Genomic DNA, 18776 nt, shown 5'->3' on the forward strand with positions numbered 1-18776 from the left:
AAGAAAGAAAGAACCGAAGTTCTTTCTGTTACTAGACGGTTTGCCTAGCTTGCCTGCCACCCTGAGTATGAGTCCCAGCATCACAAAAACTAGCTGGGTGGTGATGGCGCACGCCTTTAATACCTGCACTCGGGAGGCAGAGGCAGATGAGCCTCTGTAAGTTCGAGGCCAGCCTGCTCTACAAGAGCTAGTTCTAGGACAGGCCCCCAAAGCTACAGAGAACTGTCTTGAAAAATCAAAATAAACAAACAAACAAAAATTGTACATGGTGATGCCCATGTGCAATCCCAGCACTGAGGAGGCAGAGGCAGGAGGAAGGTCTGGAATTCAAAGTCATCTTCTGACGCATAGCAAGTTGGAGACCAGTCTAGGATGCCTAAAATCCTGTCTCAAAATAAGTGTGTGTGTGTGTGTGTGTGTGTGTGTGTGTTGAGTTGGGTAGTCAAATTTTTTTTCAGTCAAACAAGCTTCAGAGCCAGGGGAAAAAAGTAAAGGTGCATGTCACACACTATGTTAACAAATGACAAAAAATAAGATAGAATAAAGAATTTTTTAAAATGCAGCCACACAGGAATCACATAGTGTCTGGGGCTGATCCTACTCAATGTTTGCTCTCTCTCTCTCTCTCTCTCTCTCTCTCTCTCTCTCTCTCTCTCCCTCTCTCTCTCTCTCTCATTAGTTAATTATTTTATTTTTAGGTTAGGTTTGGAGGTTTCAAATGTTTTCATTCTTTGAAAACGCCACCCATGATACGATGTATGTCCTTTTCATCCCCCCACTTCCCTCCCTTACCCACTCCCATACCCACCAAACTCCCTCTTCAGTAATGTTCCCTTTAACGTCCATTTCTGTGATTGTTTGTCAGATTTGAGGGGGAATTCGCGACTCACTGGATTGAAATGAGTTTCTGGAATGAGCATGGGTGGGAGGGTATATCAGCAAATTATCAGTGGCTCCATCACTGAAGAAAATCGCCCTGCCTTCCCCAGCAAGACTAACGGCCCAGTCCTTCTTCAGAGAGGGTGGGACCTGCCTCGTTAGCCCCTCCTCCCTCCACGATGGATTCTTTTTTATTATTTTGTTTACTTTTTTAAAAATTTATTTATTTATTATGTATACAATATTCTGTCTGTGTGTATGCCTGCAGGCCAGAAGAGGGCACCAGACCCCATTACAGATGGTTGTGAGCCACCATGTGGTTGCTGGGAACCAAACCCAGGACCTTTGGAAGAGCAGGCAATGCTCTTAACCACTGAGCCATCTCTCCAGCCCCATTGTTTACTTTTGATATTATAATTCAATTACAACATTCCTCCCTGCCCTTTCGTCCCTCCACAGCCTTCCAGATACTTCTCTCCATGGCCTCTTTTGTCATTCATTGTCACTGCATGCATATGTGTACATTGTATACATATATGTTCCTGAGTAATCCTGTTCAGTTCGGATAATGTGACGTGTGTCTTCAGGGCTGACCATGTGGCACTGGGCAACCAACTGATGCGTTCTTCCCCAGAGAAGGCCACCTCTCTGGTCCCCAGCTTTCCTCAGTTGCTAAGACTATTAAGGAAGTCTCTCCTCCATCAGCCTGTTACATCAGCAACACCTTCTGGCACTAGAAAATGTAGCCAGCAGGAAGGAGCTCAGTCCCAGTTCAATTTCTCCATGTCCTGCAACCAAAGTATGTCGTGCCTTCAGCAATAGCATCTAACCATCTAGTTCTTGCGAGCAAACAAAGCAATAGCAATGGTCTCTATACCCTGGGGGACTCGAGACCTCCTTGAGCAACACAAAGTTCCCTTTATCTTCTCTACACGTACTGCCAAGAGTGTGTGGAGTCACACATGAGCTCTTCAGCCATTTGCTTACATATGATTCAAACAGAAATGCTACCTCTGCGTTCAGCCCATGCAGATTAGTTTGGAAGAGCAAACAAGATCTTATATACAATGAACACAGTTTGGAAACGGAAGGAGCTGCTCCAACATCAAGTGGTAGAATAAGACTGGACATTGAACAAGTTCCTGACCTACTAATTTACATCCCCATAGCCCTGCTTGTTTTGTGGGGCTTGTCTTTGGTCACTGTGAGATGCCCTGCCTGTACTTTCTTCTGAGAGTTAGACCCATCTCAGACTAATTCCCTTGACTTTATAGATCTTCCACTAGGGGTCCCCCTTTGGCTCTCAACATGTTCAGACTCTGGTCTGGCCTTGGCCTGGCCTTTGGTCTTGGTGGTATCTCCTTTCATTACAGACAGCTCTGTCAATAGACAGCTCTGTCAATAAGATAAATGGTAGGGATAGGCAGAAGGTATAGAGAGAGCAAAAAGCATTTCTAATGTCAGGACCTGGCGGCCCCTTACAGTAGGTGCTCATCTCCTCCTGGTTTCCTCCTCTTTCGCATTGTCCCCTTTCTGTTTTAATGTCTGAATTAAAATTCATTTATTGATTTATTTCATCTGCATGGGTGTTTCTCCTGCATGTATATCTATGCACTGCATACATGCTTGGTGCTGGAGAAGGCTAGAAGAGGGGTTCCGGTCCCCAAATCTGGAGTTCAAGAAAGTTGTGAGCTGTGATGTGGGTGCTGCCTGATCTTACTGTAACAGCGGATTTCTCCATTCTTTAACATGTGGGGCCCAGAGAGAAGCGAGATGCTAACAGTTTCCTGGTATGGCAAGTGTTCATTCTCACAGTGCAGCAGCTCACACCTGCTCGCCCCGTGGCTTCTCATTCCCATTCCTCTTCTATCACAGTTGTGGCCACCTGAGCCTCACCCAGAGCTCTGACGTCCGCTCATCTCAAGCACTTGGCCCAAACTCGGAAGCAATCAAAGGAAGTAGCTTTTGCTCCTGCTATTTTTGCCTGCCTTCTCACATTTACATTCAAGGTCATTTCCAAGGATCCCAAGGTCTTGTGGGGTGTGTGGAAAGTTTGTGGGGAGCATGTACAAAGTCCTCCAAAGAAGTGACAGTGGGGCCGAGTTTAAGGAAATGCTAGCTCCGAAAACACCCACATAGAACTGTCTACACCCACCCCACCCACTCATCCCTGCCCTAAAGCTGATGCATCGTCTTGTCGGCTCTCTAGCGCCATCATGTGTCTTCTTCCTAAACAGCTACCAAGAGACGGTTTTGTCTTTTAAAAGCATTTCTGGGATTAAAGGCGTGCGCCACCACCGCCCGACCGACAGGCAGGCGGATCTCTGTGAGTTCGAGACCAGCCTGGTCTACAAGAGCTAGTTCCAGGACAGGCTCCAAAGCCACAGAGAAACCCTGTCTCGAAAAACCAAAAAAAAAAAAAAAAAAAAAAAAAAAAAAAAAAAAAAAAAAAAAAAAAAAAAGCATTTCTAAAGTTTTACAGACGCTGTGCGCGACCTCCGCAGCTCTGAAGATGCCACTGCAAGTCTGAAAATCAGTCCCCACCTACAAGATGGCACGATCTGCGGCAGAGATGCTGCCCAGTCACAGATAGCCCTTCTTCCACCCCTTCTTCTCCCGAGGCTTTTCCTTCAGAGTTCAAGTCTGAGGAGGGCAGAAGGGGGCGCGCGGGGGAGTTGGGGAGAGAGAGAGAGAGAGAGAGAGAGAGAGAGAGAGAGAGAGAGAGAGAGAGAGAGAGAGAGAGAGAGAGAGAGAGAGAGAGGAGGGGAGGGGAGGGGAGGGGAGACGGGGGAGGGGAGGGGGGGGGGGGGGGGGGGGGGGGGGAGGGGGGAGAGGGAGGGGGGAGGGAGGGGGAGAGAGAGAGAGAGAGAGAGAGAGAGAGAGAGAGAGAGAGAGATTATGGTGGATTGAGGAAGGTGGGGTTTCCCTAACATCCTATGACGTCTGTCACTAGCTGCTTTCAAGCGCGGCAGCCCCATGCCACTTCTGCCCAAGTCCACCCAAGTCACCCGGGGCATCTAGACCGCTGAGGCTGCAAAGCTCACAGCTGCTCCAGCCCGCGAACCGCCGAGGCTACAGCGCTACCCTGCTGGCAGTGAGACCGACCTGCAGAGGAAATGCTGGTCTTTGGCGAACCTCAGGTTCCCCGTTCGCTAATAAGGGTACACAGCCTGAGCCAGCGGTTTGCAGAGGTGGGAAGGGTGAGGAGAGTGGATGGGGGGGGGGGCAATGGCGGAGGAGACTGGAGAGATAAATAGCTCAGCATTTAATAGCCCTGGCTCCTCTTCCAGAGGTCTAGGTCCAATTCCCAGCATCCACACGGTAGTTCTCAACTATCCACCTTCTCCCTGACTGCCCCCGCACCAGGCATGAGGTTTGCACATACATACAAGTGGAATGTCCATAAATTAAAAAAAAGAAAGAAAAGAAACAAAAACCCACAAATCCAGGTGTAGTGGCACATGCCTTTGTACCAGAACTGAGGACGCAGAGGTGGGAGCTCTCTGAGTTTGAGGCCAACCTGATCTACGTGGCAAGTTCGAAGCCAGCCCAGCCACATCCTGAGACCCTGGCTAAGGAAGGAAGGAGTTACAAAGAAAGAAAATAATTGGAGCGTGATGCAGTTTCTAGGTGTGCAACCTCTTGCTAACCCCTTTTCCGTCACACTATAATATAGAACACTCTCATTTAATTCCTTTGCATTTCAAAAACTGTTGTTTTATATTGTATTACTGAAACAGTATCTAAGTCTATGTAACAGAAAAAGACCATGAATTTTTAAAATTCTTCTGCCTCGGTCCCTCCTGACAGCTAGAGTAACAAGCATTTGTCATTGTGCCTGGTTTATGCAATACTACTGATTGAACTTTATACGTGCTAGGCAAGCACTCTGCCAACCCACCCCACAAGAAACCCTGTATAAGATCTGTACCCTCTTCAGTGTGCTGCCGCTGCTGCTCACCCTGGAGGCAGCCACTCTCCTGGATTCTTCCTTCCTAATAAATCTGGACTGAGGTTTGTTGTGCGGTGTGACATTTTTGCCAAGCAGAGCCCAGCTGTAACCACTTTGGCCAGAGCCAGAGAGGAGCAGAACTGTAACACTTTTGCTGGGGAAACTTTCCCTTGGTGGAGCGGAGCTGTTCCACTGCAGGGGGCCTGAGCAGAGCTGTAACACCTTTGCTGGGGAAACCCTCCCGCATAGAAACCCTCCTCCTTTCCCTGCAGCAGGGTTGTAAGTTACTACACCTAAAATAACTTCGTGGTTTTCCTTGTCTGCCAAGATACCTTTCCATCTGAGCTGCAACACTTACAGAAACCAGAACACCCTTTTACTGCTTTTAAATCTCCAGGTCTCTGAAGAATGTGTTTCAAGCCCTGAGTTCAATGCCCAGCACTGAAAAGAACAATGGATTTTATACGCTCACATCATAGTGTGATTTGAGCGCTTACCTGACTCCTTGCAGAATGGAAGTAGCAAATATATCCCTTGGTTGGCATTGTTGTGTGCCACGGGATGTTTGCTTCTGTTGGGGGAGCCCTACCTAGCTTGATGGCTTGCCAGCCTTGTCCTGCTTTTTAGAGACTGACTTGTTATTTTTAGTTGGATGACTTGGGGCTGTAGAAGGCAGCAAATTAGATGGGGGAAAGTGCCTGGGAATCCCATGTCCTGTATCACTCCTCCCCGTCGGCTACTCTCCCAGAGGACTCTCCTCCAGGGCCATGGAATGTTCCTGTGACCCCTGAACTTGCCACCACGGAGACTGAGAGTCCTAAGGTTCTGTTGCTCTGACAACCCATTGTCAGAGCCGTGTCTGCATCAGAGCTGCCAAGGTTCTGGGAGAAAGACGCCTGCAGAAAGGTCACAGTTGTTCGTTTCATAAATGCTAAACTATGACTAGTCTTTCAGTGTTTAGGGACATACCCCCAGCCCAGAAGCTGGAAGGCAGCTTACTAAAGACCTACAAGCAAGACAACTATTCTAGCAAGATGTTCCTGGCCTACAGAGGTAGGAGCCAGTTATTTCAGGTCTTAAGGTTTTCTGCATATTTTGACGGCATGTCAGCGGGCAGTGCCCCCCGGTGGAGGAATGAAGAATAGCCCATGCCTCCGCAGCTGGAAAGGGTTTTAGTTTATTAACGGAACTGCCCAGAGCATAGAAGAGCAGTGAAGGTTCCAAGTCACCCCATGCCCTGGGCCCTTTGCTGGGGACTTCTGGGAATTTGGGAGGAGCCATCTTCTTTCTCCTCCCACCTTTTCTTTATCTACCACTGTAACCTCCCTCTCTCTTGTGTTTGTTTTTGGCCCACCGAAATCAGGCTGGCCTTGAACTCACAACACAGCTGAAAAAGACCTTGAGCAGATTCTCTTCCTGCCTCCACCTCCCAAATCCTGGAGGCACCACCACACCTTGCTTTCCTCTAATGCTTTTGTTGTTTTTCATTATTTGCTTGTTTTAATTTTTAACTATATGTAGGTGTGTGAGAAAGAATGTGTGTGTGCGCATGCGCACACATGCACATGTATGTGAATGTAAGTCTACATAAGAGGCATTGAACCCCCCAGAGATGGCTTTACAGGGGGTGATGAACTACCTGATGTAAGCGCTGAGAACTGAACTCCAGTTCCCTTCAAAGGCTGATCTGTGCTCTTAACCACTGAACTATCTTCCCTCCCAGGGCTCTCCTTCTTGAATCCAAAAATTAAGCCTTGGTGGTAGTGGAAGGGGGGGGGGGTTGCTTGCCTAGCACGCCTGAAGCCCTTCAGTCAATCCCTAGCAAATAAACCAGGTGTGGCACCCACCTGTAATCCCAGCACCTGAAGGGTGTAAGAGCAGACGTTCAAGGTCATTTTCAGTTACAAAGCAAGTTCAAGGCAACCTGTGAGGCCTGATACTAGAGAGAGGGAGAGGACAAGGAAAGCAGGCAGGCAGGCAGGCAGACAGACAGACAGACAGACAGACACAGAGAAAGAGACACAGAAAAGGAGAAAGGCAGACAGAGTGAGCCCTTCTTAATATGAAATCAGGCCCCGCCATCATGAAAGCCAGGGCATATATTTTGTTTAACTTCTTGAATGTCTAATTTTGTATGTGAATTGTAACCTTTAAAATGCATAGGTTTCAGCTGCCTTTGTTGCCTTCTGTTTTGCTTGTGGTTTTTGTTTTTGAGACGGGTATCTTGCTATATAGCTCAGGCTGGCCTGAAACACACTTTAGACAAGGCTAGCCTCAAAATGGTCCTCCTGCCTCCCCTCCTCAATGCTGGGGTGACAAGTATGGGCCATCAGGTCTGACTTCGCTGAGGTTCTTGGTGGTGGCACACTGTTTTATAAAAATAAAGAAGCCAGAAAGGCAGCGAGGCCGGGGGGGGGAGGGGGATGAGGGGGGTGGGGGGTTAAGCTTAACCTTTCATGGATACTTTTCAAAGCACAAGCCAGACTTGTGGTTTATGAGCTTCTGCCAAGCCCAGCCCCGGAGACCCCGAGGTCGGGCATCCAGAACTCCCTTTGAAGTTTCTCCACAGTCTGCATGACCGATGAAGGCCATCCCTGGGTTTCCCTTGTGGTACACAAGACTCGCCTGCAGATTGCACAGGACCCCTCTCTGAACTATGAGTACTTGCCCCTGTTTGGCATGAAATCATTCATCCAAGCTGCCTTGGAACTCCTCTTTGGAAAGCACAGCCAAGCCATCGCAGAGAAAAGGGTGAGACACCTAGAGGAGACAGGCCCAGGGCTGCGCCGCATCACAGGGGCCTCCACCTTGACAAAGACGGTTTTCCCCGAGACTCCGAACATCCATAGCTTTTGCGTGGGGAAGCAGAGCTGGGATCCAAATCTAAATCCTCATTCACTCAGTTGCACCCACTCATGCTGCTGATTTAAAACCTGTAAATAGATCATTTTAATATAAGAGAAAAAAGGAAGAAGACTGGAATGCTGAGCATGTATAAGGCCCTCAGATCAACCCCAGCACCGAAAAGAATTAAAGTCTGAGTCTGAGATGCGCTGGTGTTGCCGCTGCTCCTGTAAAACGTGCCTTTCGTGTATCGCTTGCTGACAGGTAGGGGGTGTGCACACTGTTGGTGACAGTGGGGCCTTCCAGCTTGGGGCCCAGTTTCTCAGGACGTGGCGTAAGAATTTGAAAAACGTCTGTATCGTCTCGTGCCAAAAGGGTGAGTGTTGCCAATTACCGCCTTGTGTGTAATCTCCACTCTTGCCCTCACTTCCCGGCAGGAGAAAAATCGTGGCTGTGCCAAGCTATGCCCATCCTTTTCCTGTTACTGTCCTCCCGTCAGCCAGTAACCCTCACCCTGCTCTCTGGTATCTCTGCCTGTCTCTCCATTGCCACGGACCCCAGCTGGTAGGGGTCTGTGTTCCCACAGAACAGTATGGACTCATCTTCCAGGACATGGGTTTTACAGTCTATGAATACTCCATCTGGAACCCCAAGGAGCTGTGCTCAGACCCCAGCTTATTCTTCGACGTGATGGAGGTAAAGGGGTCCCTGCTCAGAATCTTCTCCCTCTATCAGCCTGGTTTGTGGCCACTCGCCCGAGGCCCTTGCTGACCTTGGATTGGCCAGGTTTTCTGGTGAGAACAAACCTACGAGAGTATTTCCCCTTTAACCGCCTATTGTCACCCCCGTACTTAGAGGGGGTGCCTTGACAAGACGGTGTCTTCCTACAGCACATCCCATCTGACAGTATCCTTGTGATTGGGAACATCATTGACTGCAGGCTCACACAAAATCAGTGGACAAAGCTGATGTCCATCATTAAGGTGGGCCCAGCTCCCGGCCACATGCTCCCTCCTCTCACCTCTGCTTTTCCCCCAGCAGCAGCCTCACGCTTTTCTCTTTTCTCTTCCAGAGCAAGCATCTCTTCCCGTTCTTTGACATTCCCTGCCAAGGTCTGTCCACTGGCGACCTGGAAGAAGACACGAGGCTCTTACAGTACTTTGTGTCTCTGGGGTTTGAGTTCTTCTGCAGCCAGTCTCTGTCCAAGAATTTTGGCATTTATGGTATGTTATGGGCAGAAGGATAAGAGAAATGGGGAACAAAATTGTTGCCACATCCATTGCACAAGTGTTTTGTGTGTGTGTATGAGCTTACAAAATGAGTTTTTAATAATGTTCTCTGTGTCTCTGTCTCTGTATCTTTGTCTCTCTGTCTCTCTCTCTTTCTCTCTCTCCCCCTCAAACACACACGTACACACACCAGACACTGTACTTACTCATATTTTCCCCACTGCCTTCCCCTACCCCTAAAGGATAGATGTTTTTGATATCACTTATCCCCTAGAAGGAGCCTAGTGCTCCAGAAAAATCACAGTGCGGGCGGAAAAGAGCACCCGTGAGCTAGAAGTTGGGCTCTGTGACTGAACCCAGAATACCCAAGACACCCACACCTGTTCTATCTAGTTAAAATTTCACCTTCTCAGGCTGGAAGCTGAGGAGGAGGTACTGAGCAAATCTCTCGAGCTCTCTCCTCCTCGCACACCCTTGCCTATGGATACTCTTTCTGCAAAAAAAGAGGCTCGGGGCTTCCGGGGCCAAACGCTAGCCCGGCTGGGCTGAGCTGGTGATGCCACAGCTTAGCCCTTCCCCCTACAAGGTCGGAGAGAGAGGGGTAGGTGAGGTTCCGACCAGGAGGGTGAGGTTGTCTTGTCAACGCTGCAGATGAAGGAGTGGGGATCCTAGTTGTGGCGGCCCTCAGCAACCAGGATCTGCTGTGTGTCCTCTCCCAGCTGATGAACTACGTCAGGGCTCTATGGGGAAACCCTCCCGCCACCGGCGCCCGGATAATCACGTCCATCCTCTGCAACCCTGCTCTGTTTGGAGAATGGTACCGGGTGGGAGGGTCTGGGCAAGGGAGGGTGCTAGGGCTCCTACAGACTGACGGTTCACAGGATTCACTTGGGTCCTTTTTCTACTTTGTGGTCTCTTTATCCCACTCATTCCTGCACACATTCCTCAAATTTCACTGAGTCCCTCTGTGTGCCGTGGCTCTAGCTAACACCAAGGGTGGCGCTGCCTTGTAGGAGTGAGCAATGGCACCTGTTTTGGGAGATAAGCCAATGAGTTAGTGATCTAAACACTTCAAGATTGCATTGACATGAAACCCGTTGTTTTGTACACAAGCGCACACATGTGAGACAGACAGAGAGAGAGAGAGAGAGAGAGAGAGAGAGAGAGAGAGAGAGAGAGAGAGAGAGAGAGAGAGGGGAGAGAGAGAGAATCTGAGCCTGTTACATTGTTCAGCAGGTAAAGGTACTTGCTGTCAAGACTGATGACCTCAAGACCTAAAAACTCATATGATGAAAAGAACCTAGACCTACACACACACACACACACACACACACACACACACACACACTAAAACTAAGATGGCAAAACCTGGGAGTCTACTTTGCTTGCTTAAATTAATACGGGGCCTGGGTTTCTCCCCGGAAAAACAAGGTTTTGTGTTCGCTTTCAGTTTAGGAAGTTCAGTTGACAGCATCCCTTGATCCTATGGTGAGGCAATGCACGATGGTACAGTTTGGGGTAACAAAGGTTCACTTTATGATGTCCAGAAGGCAAACAGAGGTAAAGAAAGAGCCATCCACCCCTCAATGAGCTAGCATCCTCCCACAACCAATAGTGACATGGCCTTTAACACACAGGCCTTCGGGAGATGTTTAAGACCCAGACAACAGCAGGTGCCGCAGAGCTCAGATTCCAGCCATGTGCTCCCTGGCAAGTAGGAAGAGGGGAAGGCATGTTGGGCAATCAGGAGACCTCTCAGTCCCATTTCTTGCTTCTTTCCTTGGCAGGCAATACAGTCTGAAAGCTGTCGTGGAGAACATCATGTTGATCAAGGAGAAGGTGAAGGAGAAGCTCCGACTCCTGGGGACGCCTGGCTCCTGGAATCACATCACCAAACAGAGTGGGACCCACGGTTATCTAGGGCTCAACTGTAAGTTCCAGAACGGGGTGACCCTCCCCTTCCTGACCTCAGACCTGTGTCTTAACACGGAGCAGCCCTGACTGGCTGATCAGTCTGCAACCTTGCTCTGGGCTTTCCTCCCACCCCTGGACAAGCGGGGCTGCTGCAGAGAACTTTATGGGATCCCCACAAATGATGACACTTCCTATCCTATAATTCTGCCTGGGCTTGAGAGGACGTCTGAGTTCTGTGACTGTCACAGACCCGCAGGTGGAGTTCTTGACCAAGAAGAAGCACATCTACATTCCCAGGAGTAGCCGCATCAACTTCACCTGCATCAACGCCAGGAACATAGACTACGTCACGCAGAGCATCCACGAGGCAGTGATGCTCACCGAGGGCTGAAGGGGCTGTCTTCTCAAAGACGTCCCGATTGAGATGGAAATTTAGGTAGCCTTTGAAAATAAATTACTGAATTAATTATTCATTACTATGCTTTACCTTTTCGTTTATTTATGAAGCATGTGCTGGCCTGGGCGGGGAGGGGCTTCAGTGCAACACATCCAAGCATACATGGAGCCCTGGATTCCATCTCCAGGAGTTGGGGGGTGGGTGCTAGAACAGTTACCCTCGTAGGACATGGTAACAAAGTGAATAGAAGTCGGTACATTTTAAGAGGTGTGTTTGTGGGACACACACACACGTGTGCACATGTGTACACTCTTTCAACTGAGTGTAGTTGTATACATTCATTATTGGGCTCCCTAGCCCATACCATGTTAACAATTCTAAAAAATCCCCTTTGTAATATATTCAACCAATTCTTTTTCTCTTGAGAACCCTGACTGATACAGGCAATGTGGCCAGATGGGTTTGTGCTCTTCATTTAATACAACCCTACTCCTAGGAGGAGCCTGGGAGGTGGGAGGTGCAGCTTGCTTAGCACGCACCAGAATGGCATAAGGATGGGGTAGTTGCATGCCTGAAGTCTCAGAAGCTGGCAGATGGAATGGGAGAATCAAAAGATCAAGGTCCAAGGCCATCCAGGGATAGGAAACCCTGTGTGGGTGGGGTGTGTGGGTGTGTGTTTGTGTGTATGTATGTGTTTGTGTCTATGTATGTGTGTGTCTGTATCTGTGTGTGTCTGTATCTGTGTGTGTCTATGTGTGTGCCTGCGTTGTTTGCATGTGTATGTGTTCTATATGTGTACATGTGTGTGCGCGTGTCTGTGTGTGTCTGCGTATCTGTGTGCTTGTGTGTCTGTGTGTGTTTGTGTCTTCATAGTTTGAAGAACAATGGTTTGAGGCATCAGCAGCACAGCCGCTGTCTTGTGTTCCTCCAGTGAAAATGAGATTCCTAGGTGGAGGATTGTATAATGAGAGAAAATGAGCTTCTCTTCATTTTCTTACAACTTTTGTTAAAAAAGGAAAGTCTGGTGATTTAGAAAGCATACTCAGGAGTGAAACAGTCCTGGGTTCAAATCTGTGTTCCGTCTTGGTCTGTCAGACACTAGAGAAGTTACCTGTTCTCTCTACATGATTTTTCCTGTGTGAAATGAGGGCGATACTCTTCTGTACGCCTGGTGAGGGCTGGCGAGCTCATTAGATCATTCACACACAGTCTGACTCATGGCCAGTACTTGATGAGCTAGTAGGAGTCTTCTAGAAAGTTCCAGCATCACTTAAGTCTGTAAGGAACCCCCAGGGCCGGGATGAGTTAGAAATGACAGCTGAGTGGCCTTCTTTATCCCACTTCCAACGAATGTCTGCAAATCTAATTGTTTTTATTTTGTGAAACAGGTTCTTGCTACCAAGCCAGGCTAGCCTTGAGCTCACAACCTCCCTCTCTCAGCCTGCAAGGAGCTAGGACTTTGGGTGTGCACCACACTCCTACCAGCGTGTCTGCGGATTATAATCTTTCTGCCACACCACTTCTATCTTCCTCGCTCTTCTCTCCAGTTTCATTTTTGTGATGTCCTTTGTCCTCTTGGATTTCCTCATTCAGTCCACAACCACACAGAGCAGTGGTACCCACAGCCCTGGATTCTCCCAGAGAGGACTGGGAGACAAATGAAAGCCCCAGGTGTGTATCTGGTGACTTTTAGCCTTTCTGGCCTAAGGTAAAGGTCTATGTGCATCACAATTAATAAAAACTCAGGGTCAGAAATTAGGGTTCAACCTGAAGATCCAAAAAGCAAAACAGCCAGCCACTGGCTCTTACCTCGACTTCAGACTGAAAATGGCGATCCTGCCTCCTGGAATCTCAGGAGACTGTGTGACTGAGAACTGTTTCTTCAGTTGGGTAGTGGTGGCACAGGTCTTTAATCCCAGCACTCGGGAGGCAGAGGCAGGCGATCTCTGTGAGTTCAAGGCCAGTCTGGTCTACATAGTGAGTTCCAGGACAGGTTCCAAAGCTACACAGAGAAACTTTTTTGTTGTTGTTGTTTTTCGAGACAGGGTTTCCCTGTAGTTTCTAGAGCCCGTCCTGGAACTAGCTCTTGTAGACCAGGCTGGCCTCGAACTCAGAGATCCGCCTGCCTCTGCCTCCCGAGTGCTGGGATTAAAGGCGTGCGCCACCACCGCTCGGTTTACACAGAGAAACTTTATCTTGAAGAGAAAAGGAAAGGAAAGGAAAGGAAAGGAAAGGAAAGGAAAGGAAAGGAAAGGAAAGGAAAGGAAAGGAAAGGAAAGGAAAGGAAAGAACTGTTTCCTCCCATTTTATAGTCTTCTCTAGGGCTGGGATTAAAGCCGTGCACCACTGTCCTTAAAGACATGCACCGCCCAGTTTCTATGGCAACTAGTGTGGCTACTGGGATTAAAGGTGCATGTCACTGTGGCTACTGAGATTAAAGGGGCATGTCATTGTGGCTACTGGGATTAAAGGTGTGTGTGTTACCATAATCAGGTCTGTAAGGCTAACCCAGTGGGACTGTTTTACTCTCAGATCTTCAGGCAGTCTTTATTTATTAAAATACAGTTGAAATATCACTACACCCATGTCCCTAGAAAAACCACATATTCTCACTTGCACATAAAATACATGTGCAACAGCAGGAGCTCGTGGACCCCGTGAGCCCCACCTGCCATGGCCTCAGCATCTGAGGGACCCTGGCAGAACAGCAGCCACCTTCAGTACCTCCCCAGGGCGTCACCCCAGAGTCCCAGCAGCGGGAAAGCAAGCCTCTAGCCCCCTTCTGCCTTAGGGGATAGCCACTGCCTGAAAAGAGATGAAAACAGCAAGCCATCAACCACAGCTTGAACACCGCCCTCAGGCAGTGGAAAAACTGCTGCTTCCCGGTTTCAGTAAACCCTCACTAGGGAAGCCCTGCTGGCACTGTAGACCTGACCGGGGATAAGCGACAGAAGGCAAGAGAAGTGTGCCCTGAAATGCTTCTAGGACTGTGACAAAAAGCTAAGCGTTAATCTAAGTAATCTTAATAAAAACCGAGAGTCTGGGAGATGATGCGTAATCCCAGTGAGGACACACGGTTTGCCTGGAAGTAGCTGCGGCTGCGTCCGTGTGCGCACCCCAACCGGAAGTCAGGAGGCGCGGCCAGCCAGCCAACATGGCGGCGGGCTCCGCGTCCTCCCTGGGTGGCGGCGCGTGGCCCGGCTCCGAAGCCGGCGACTTCTTGGCCCGCTATCGGCAGGTGTCCCACAAGCTCAAGAAGCGATTCCTGCGGAAGCCGAACGTCGCCGAGGCCGGGGAGCAGTTCGCGCAGCTGGCCCGTGAGCTGCGCGCCCAGGAGTGCCTGCCCTACGCCGCTTGGTGCCAGCTGGCCGTGGCGCGCTGCCATCAGGCGCTCTTCCACGGGCCCGGGGAGACGCTGGCCCTCACCGAGGCCGCCCGACTCTTCCTGCGGCAGGAGTGCGACGCCCGCCAGCGCCTCGGCTGTCCGGACGCCTGTGGCGAGCCTCTGCAGGCGGCCGCCAGCGCCCTGGGCGCCGCCGTGCGCCTTCACCTCGAGCTGGGCCAGCCCGCCGCCGCCGCCGGTCTGTGCCTCGAGCTGGCTGCCGCCCTTCGCGCCCTGGGCCAGCCGGCCGCCGCCGCCGGTCACTTTCAGCGCGCTGCCCAGCTGCACCTGCCCCTGATGCCGCTAGCCGCGCTGCAGGCGCTCGGCGACGCCGCCTCCTGCCAGCTGCTGGCGCGCGACTACTCCGGCGCCCTGGCGCTCTTTACACGCATGCAACGTCTGGCACAGGAGCACGGCGGCCACCCGCTGCAGCACCCCGAGCCTCCTGGGCCCCAACCGCCCGCGTCGGGACCCCAGCCGAGACCTGGCTCGGCCCCGACTCTGCCCCTCCCGCTGCTCCCGGACCAAGCCCCAGGCTCTGCTGCGCCCTCTCCACGCACACTGGGTGCCTTCGCAGACATCCTTGTCAGGTGCGAGGTGTCCCGCGTGCTGCTGCTGCTGCTCCTGCAACCACCGCCTGCCAAGCTGCTGCCCGAGCATGCCCAGACCCTGGAGAAGTACTCCTGGGAGGCTTTTGACAGCCACGGCCAGGATAGCAGCGGCCACCTTCCCGAGGAACTGTTTCTGCTATTGCAGTCCCTGGTCATGGCTGCCCACGAAAAGGACATAGAAGGCATCAAGAAGCTGCAGGTGGAGATGTGGCCGCTGCTGACCGCTGAGCAGAACCACCTTCTTCACCTTGTTCTGCAGGAAGCCGTCTCTCCCTCGGGCCAGGGGGTCTGAAAAGTCACCCGAACCAAACAACCTTTCCTCCTGGTACCAACTTGTTTCATCTTTGGGGACAGGTGATGGAAGATCTTGTGGTCTTGCTTCTGTGTTTTTCTCGATTCTATTGCCACCGTGGTAGTTTAGCTGTGCTTGCCTAGCTTGTTACATAAATTAGTGCCCTCCAGGTCCATGCATACTGCCTCAAACGAGGTAAATTCATCCCATCCTTAAGTCTGAAGGAGACTGCACTGTGTAACAATCTGCTTTCTTTATGCGCTGGTCAGTTGCTGGATACTGTGTTGCTTCATTTCCCTGGTTGTTCTAAGTATAGAGACAATAAACACAGGAGGACAGGTGTTAAAACAACAACAAAAACAAGAGTCTGATGTGGGGTAAAGACCTAGAAGATCGGAGAGCCAGGAGCAGCCGCCAGTGGCTTCCTTCCTTTCTCGGTCCTCAGTTGGAAAGGGATGAGGTCCCATCTCCACAGTGCTAGGATTAAAGGCCTGTGCCACCACTTCCCGGCTTCAATGGTTAACTAGTGGCTAGCTCCACCCTCTGATCTTGTCAGAACACAAAATATCACAAAACCAAAATGGACTCTGATTGTATGTCCCTACGGAACCGCACACCTAAGATCCAAATGTGGCTGGGTATGTTATTATTTGCCTTTAATCCTAGCACTGGAGAGGCAGCATGGAGTACCTTTACTGTGAGGTTTACTGTGAGGCTAGCCTGATCTACATAAGGAGTTCCAAGCAAGCCTGAACTACATAGGGAGACCCTGTCTCAAAAACAAAGTAAATTTCATGTGTGTTTTCACCAAAACACCTTTTGCTTCAAGACAGCAGCGTCTTACCTAGTGTGACTTAGGCTGTGTCGGAATTCACTGTATATCCAGGCCGACCTCAAACTCAGGATCCTACTGCTCACACCTCCAGAGGACTAGGAATGCAGCCGTGTGCTAGCACGCACAGCCTTGCGGTTTACCACAACTTTGGCTACATAGTGAGACCCTGTCTCAAAATATATACGCTATTTATTTATTTATTGGTAGTGTGTGTGTGCACTCGCACATGCACACACTCATGCCACGGTGCCTGCCTGAAAGTCAGCGGACCACTTGCCAGAGTCGCTTCTCTCCTTCCACTGCAAGAGGCCTGGACATCAAACTTAGATAATCAGGCTACACAGCCAGCTCAGAGTTTACCATAACAATGCTTGCCCAGCAGGCACCATTCCTAGCAACCTGAAAAACAAAACAAACGACAGCAAAACAGGTGTAGGGACCCACACCTGCAGTCCCAGCACTCAGTAGTTCAAAGGATCAAAAACCCTGCACACAAAGGTTGAGGCTGCAGAAGGCCGCATTTCAAAGAGAAAGGACATGGGTTTCTGGGCAAAAAGTCTTCCGGATCTTTTAGGGTCAGTCCCAGCAGGACTCAGTGGCAGGATGACTGTCTGTGGGCTGTTTCGTCAGTAGTAAGTTGATGATGGGACAGTCACTGTGGTCCGGCTGGCGGAATGAACAGAGAGCTCTTGGAAATTGGTGGGTTTTCTTGGAGAGAGGTTACAGTGGCACACTGGCTTGTCTCTGCCTTTTTTGAGTCTCAGGGTCTGTGAGGGTTTTTCTGGTTATCAGCTTTTGAGACAGCAGGTGGCGATGCTTAGCAAACTTGGACACTGACAAGAAACCTGAAACTCTGAACTTGGGAATTGGTCACCTATAGCCTAGTAACCACCTACCTTTATGACCACAGCCAAATACGGTTTGGGACATTGTTAAAGTCCAGCCTCAAGATAGCTTGTATGTTCTAGGGTAGGAGCGTGGGGATTAGAATTATTAAGCAAAAGGAACAGAAGTGAGAGAAATAAAAGAAACACAGAATAGCATCGGGAGGGACATTCAGTGAGCACTGGATCCTGAACCCTTTATTTTCCACAGGTTTATATACTTCATTCCAAAAGGGGAGCAGGGAGGCAACAGACTTCATTAACATGATGTAAGGGATAGACTTGAATTTTCTGACCTTTATAAAGTCCAAGTGGAGTGGATCCATCTCTACACCCCAAATGCTAATTAACCACACCCTAGGTCAGAATCTCTTGTTTGTAACACCTGTTGTCAACAACTTTGAAAGAGCAAAAATAAGCTAAACTCTCTGACCTCCAGTCAAGGTGGAACAGGCTCACATCTGAGGTCCCCACAAGACATAGGACTTTTCTTCCTATTTAAGTTTTTGGGAGCTCCTCAGTGGGTCCCAGGAAGGAAGGCAGATCATATGAGTGTGTGTGTGTGTGTGTGTGTGTGTGTGTGTGTGAGTACGTGCATGTGTGCTCATGCTCGCTACCTGGATTCCAATTCCAAATGCCTCTGGAATGCTGTTCTGCCAAAGTCCTGGGTGGAGGCCACCTGAAGTCTTTCTGGAGCCATGAAGAAATCCAGATGCATCCCAGAGCTTGCTCCGCCTTCAGTAGCTCTGCACACAGGGCCTTCGGTAGTTCTGCCAGCTCCTTATGGTACTAAGTTTGCCAGCTTTCCTCAGAAAGCTGAATTCGAATCCAGCAGCCAAATTTAAATCCGGCACTTGGGAGGCAGAGATAGGAGGATCTCCAAGTTCCAGGCCAACCTGGTCTACAAAGTGGGACTGAAATCACAGGACTGGTTCTAGAGTAGCTCGGACTCTGAAGCCTTCAGGGGTCGGCACACTGGTCTCTGGTCACCTTGTTTGCCTCCGCTTTGCCTTTCTTCCTGTGCTCCGGTTTATACAGTTTAACTTCACGTATGTGGTTGGGAAACAGCCTTGAATCCTTCTGTGGAACAGTGCAGGGAACAAGTCAACAGAAAACCCCATCTCCAAAGGATTAGATGCTTGATACTGGCGGAGCCACACGTTAGTATAGAAACTGTCTTCTCTGGGTGGCCAGAACATGAAAGCACTGGTGGAGAAAGGACGAAAGGACGAACTTCCAGAGCAAGGTGGCAGAGCCCCCCTGGCCTGAACCTCTGGCAGCCAGGATTCCTGATGCAGAACCCCTCGATGGGTATGTCTTTGTGATCTTTCTCCAAACCTACCACTAGAGGGCGTATAAGTCCGTAAGGCCAGACAATGATTTTTCTAAAAAAGAAAGCTGTGAGGGTTAGGAAGTGGCTGGGGGTAGAATGCTTGTATAACATGGCAAAGTCCCTGAGTTTGATCCCCCAACAGCATAAGTGCATGATCGTGTGTGCACACACACAGAAAGCTGACATAATCAAAACGTAAACATAAAAGAGCACAGAACTGCTGA

General features: G+C 49.9%; 2 protein-coding genes across 2 annotated transcripts; both read left to right on the forward strand.

Annotated features, from left to right (window-relative positions):
• The first annotated feature begins 5769 nt into the window (after positions 1 to 5769).
• On the forward strand, positions 5770 to 11209 carry Got1l1 (glutamic-oxaloacetic transaminase 1 like 1). The gene is made up of 9 exons (XM_038329178.1): positions 5770 to 5884; positions 7401 to 7582; positions 7940 to 8051; positions 8262 to 8371; positions 8566 to 8658; positions 8748 to 8898; positions 9556 to 9721; positions 10692 to 10834; positions 11067 to 11209. Exons 1-9 carry the CDS (start codon positions 5770 to 5772, stop codon positions 11207 to 11209), a joined length of 1215 nt encoding a protein of 404 aa, XP_038185106.1.
• Positions 11210 to 14358: 3149 nt separating this feature from the next.
• LOC119812298 (40-kDa huntingtin-associated protein-like) lies at positions 14359 to 18776 on the forward strand. Its single transcript, XM_038326859.1, has one exon. It carries the CDS (start codon positions 14370 to 14372, stop codon positions 15498 to 15500), a length of 1131 nt encoding a protein of 376 aa, XP_038182787.1. The 5' UTR covers positions 14359 to 14369; the 3' UTR covers positions 15501 to 18776.

The sequence above is a fragment of the Arvicola amphibius genome, chromosome 4 (genome assembly GCF_903992535.2).
Source record: "Arvicola amphibius chromosome 4, mArvAmp1.2, whole genome shotgun sequence".
Lineage (NCBI taxonomy): Eukaryota > Metazoa > Chordata > Mammalia > Rodentia > Cricetidae > Arvicola > Arvicola amphibius.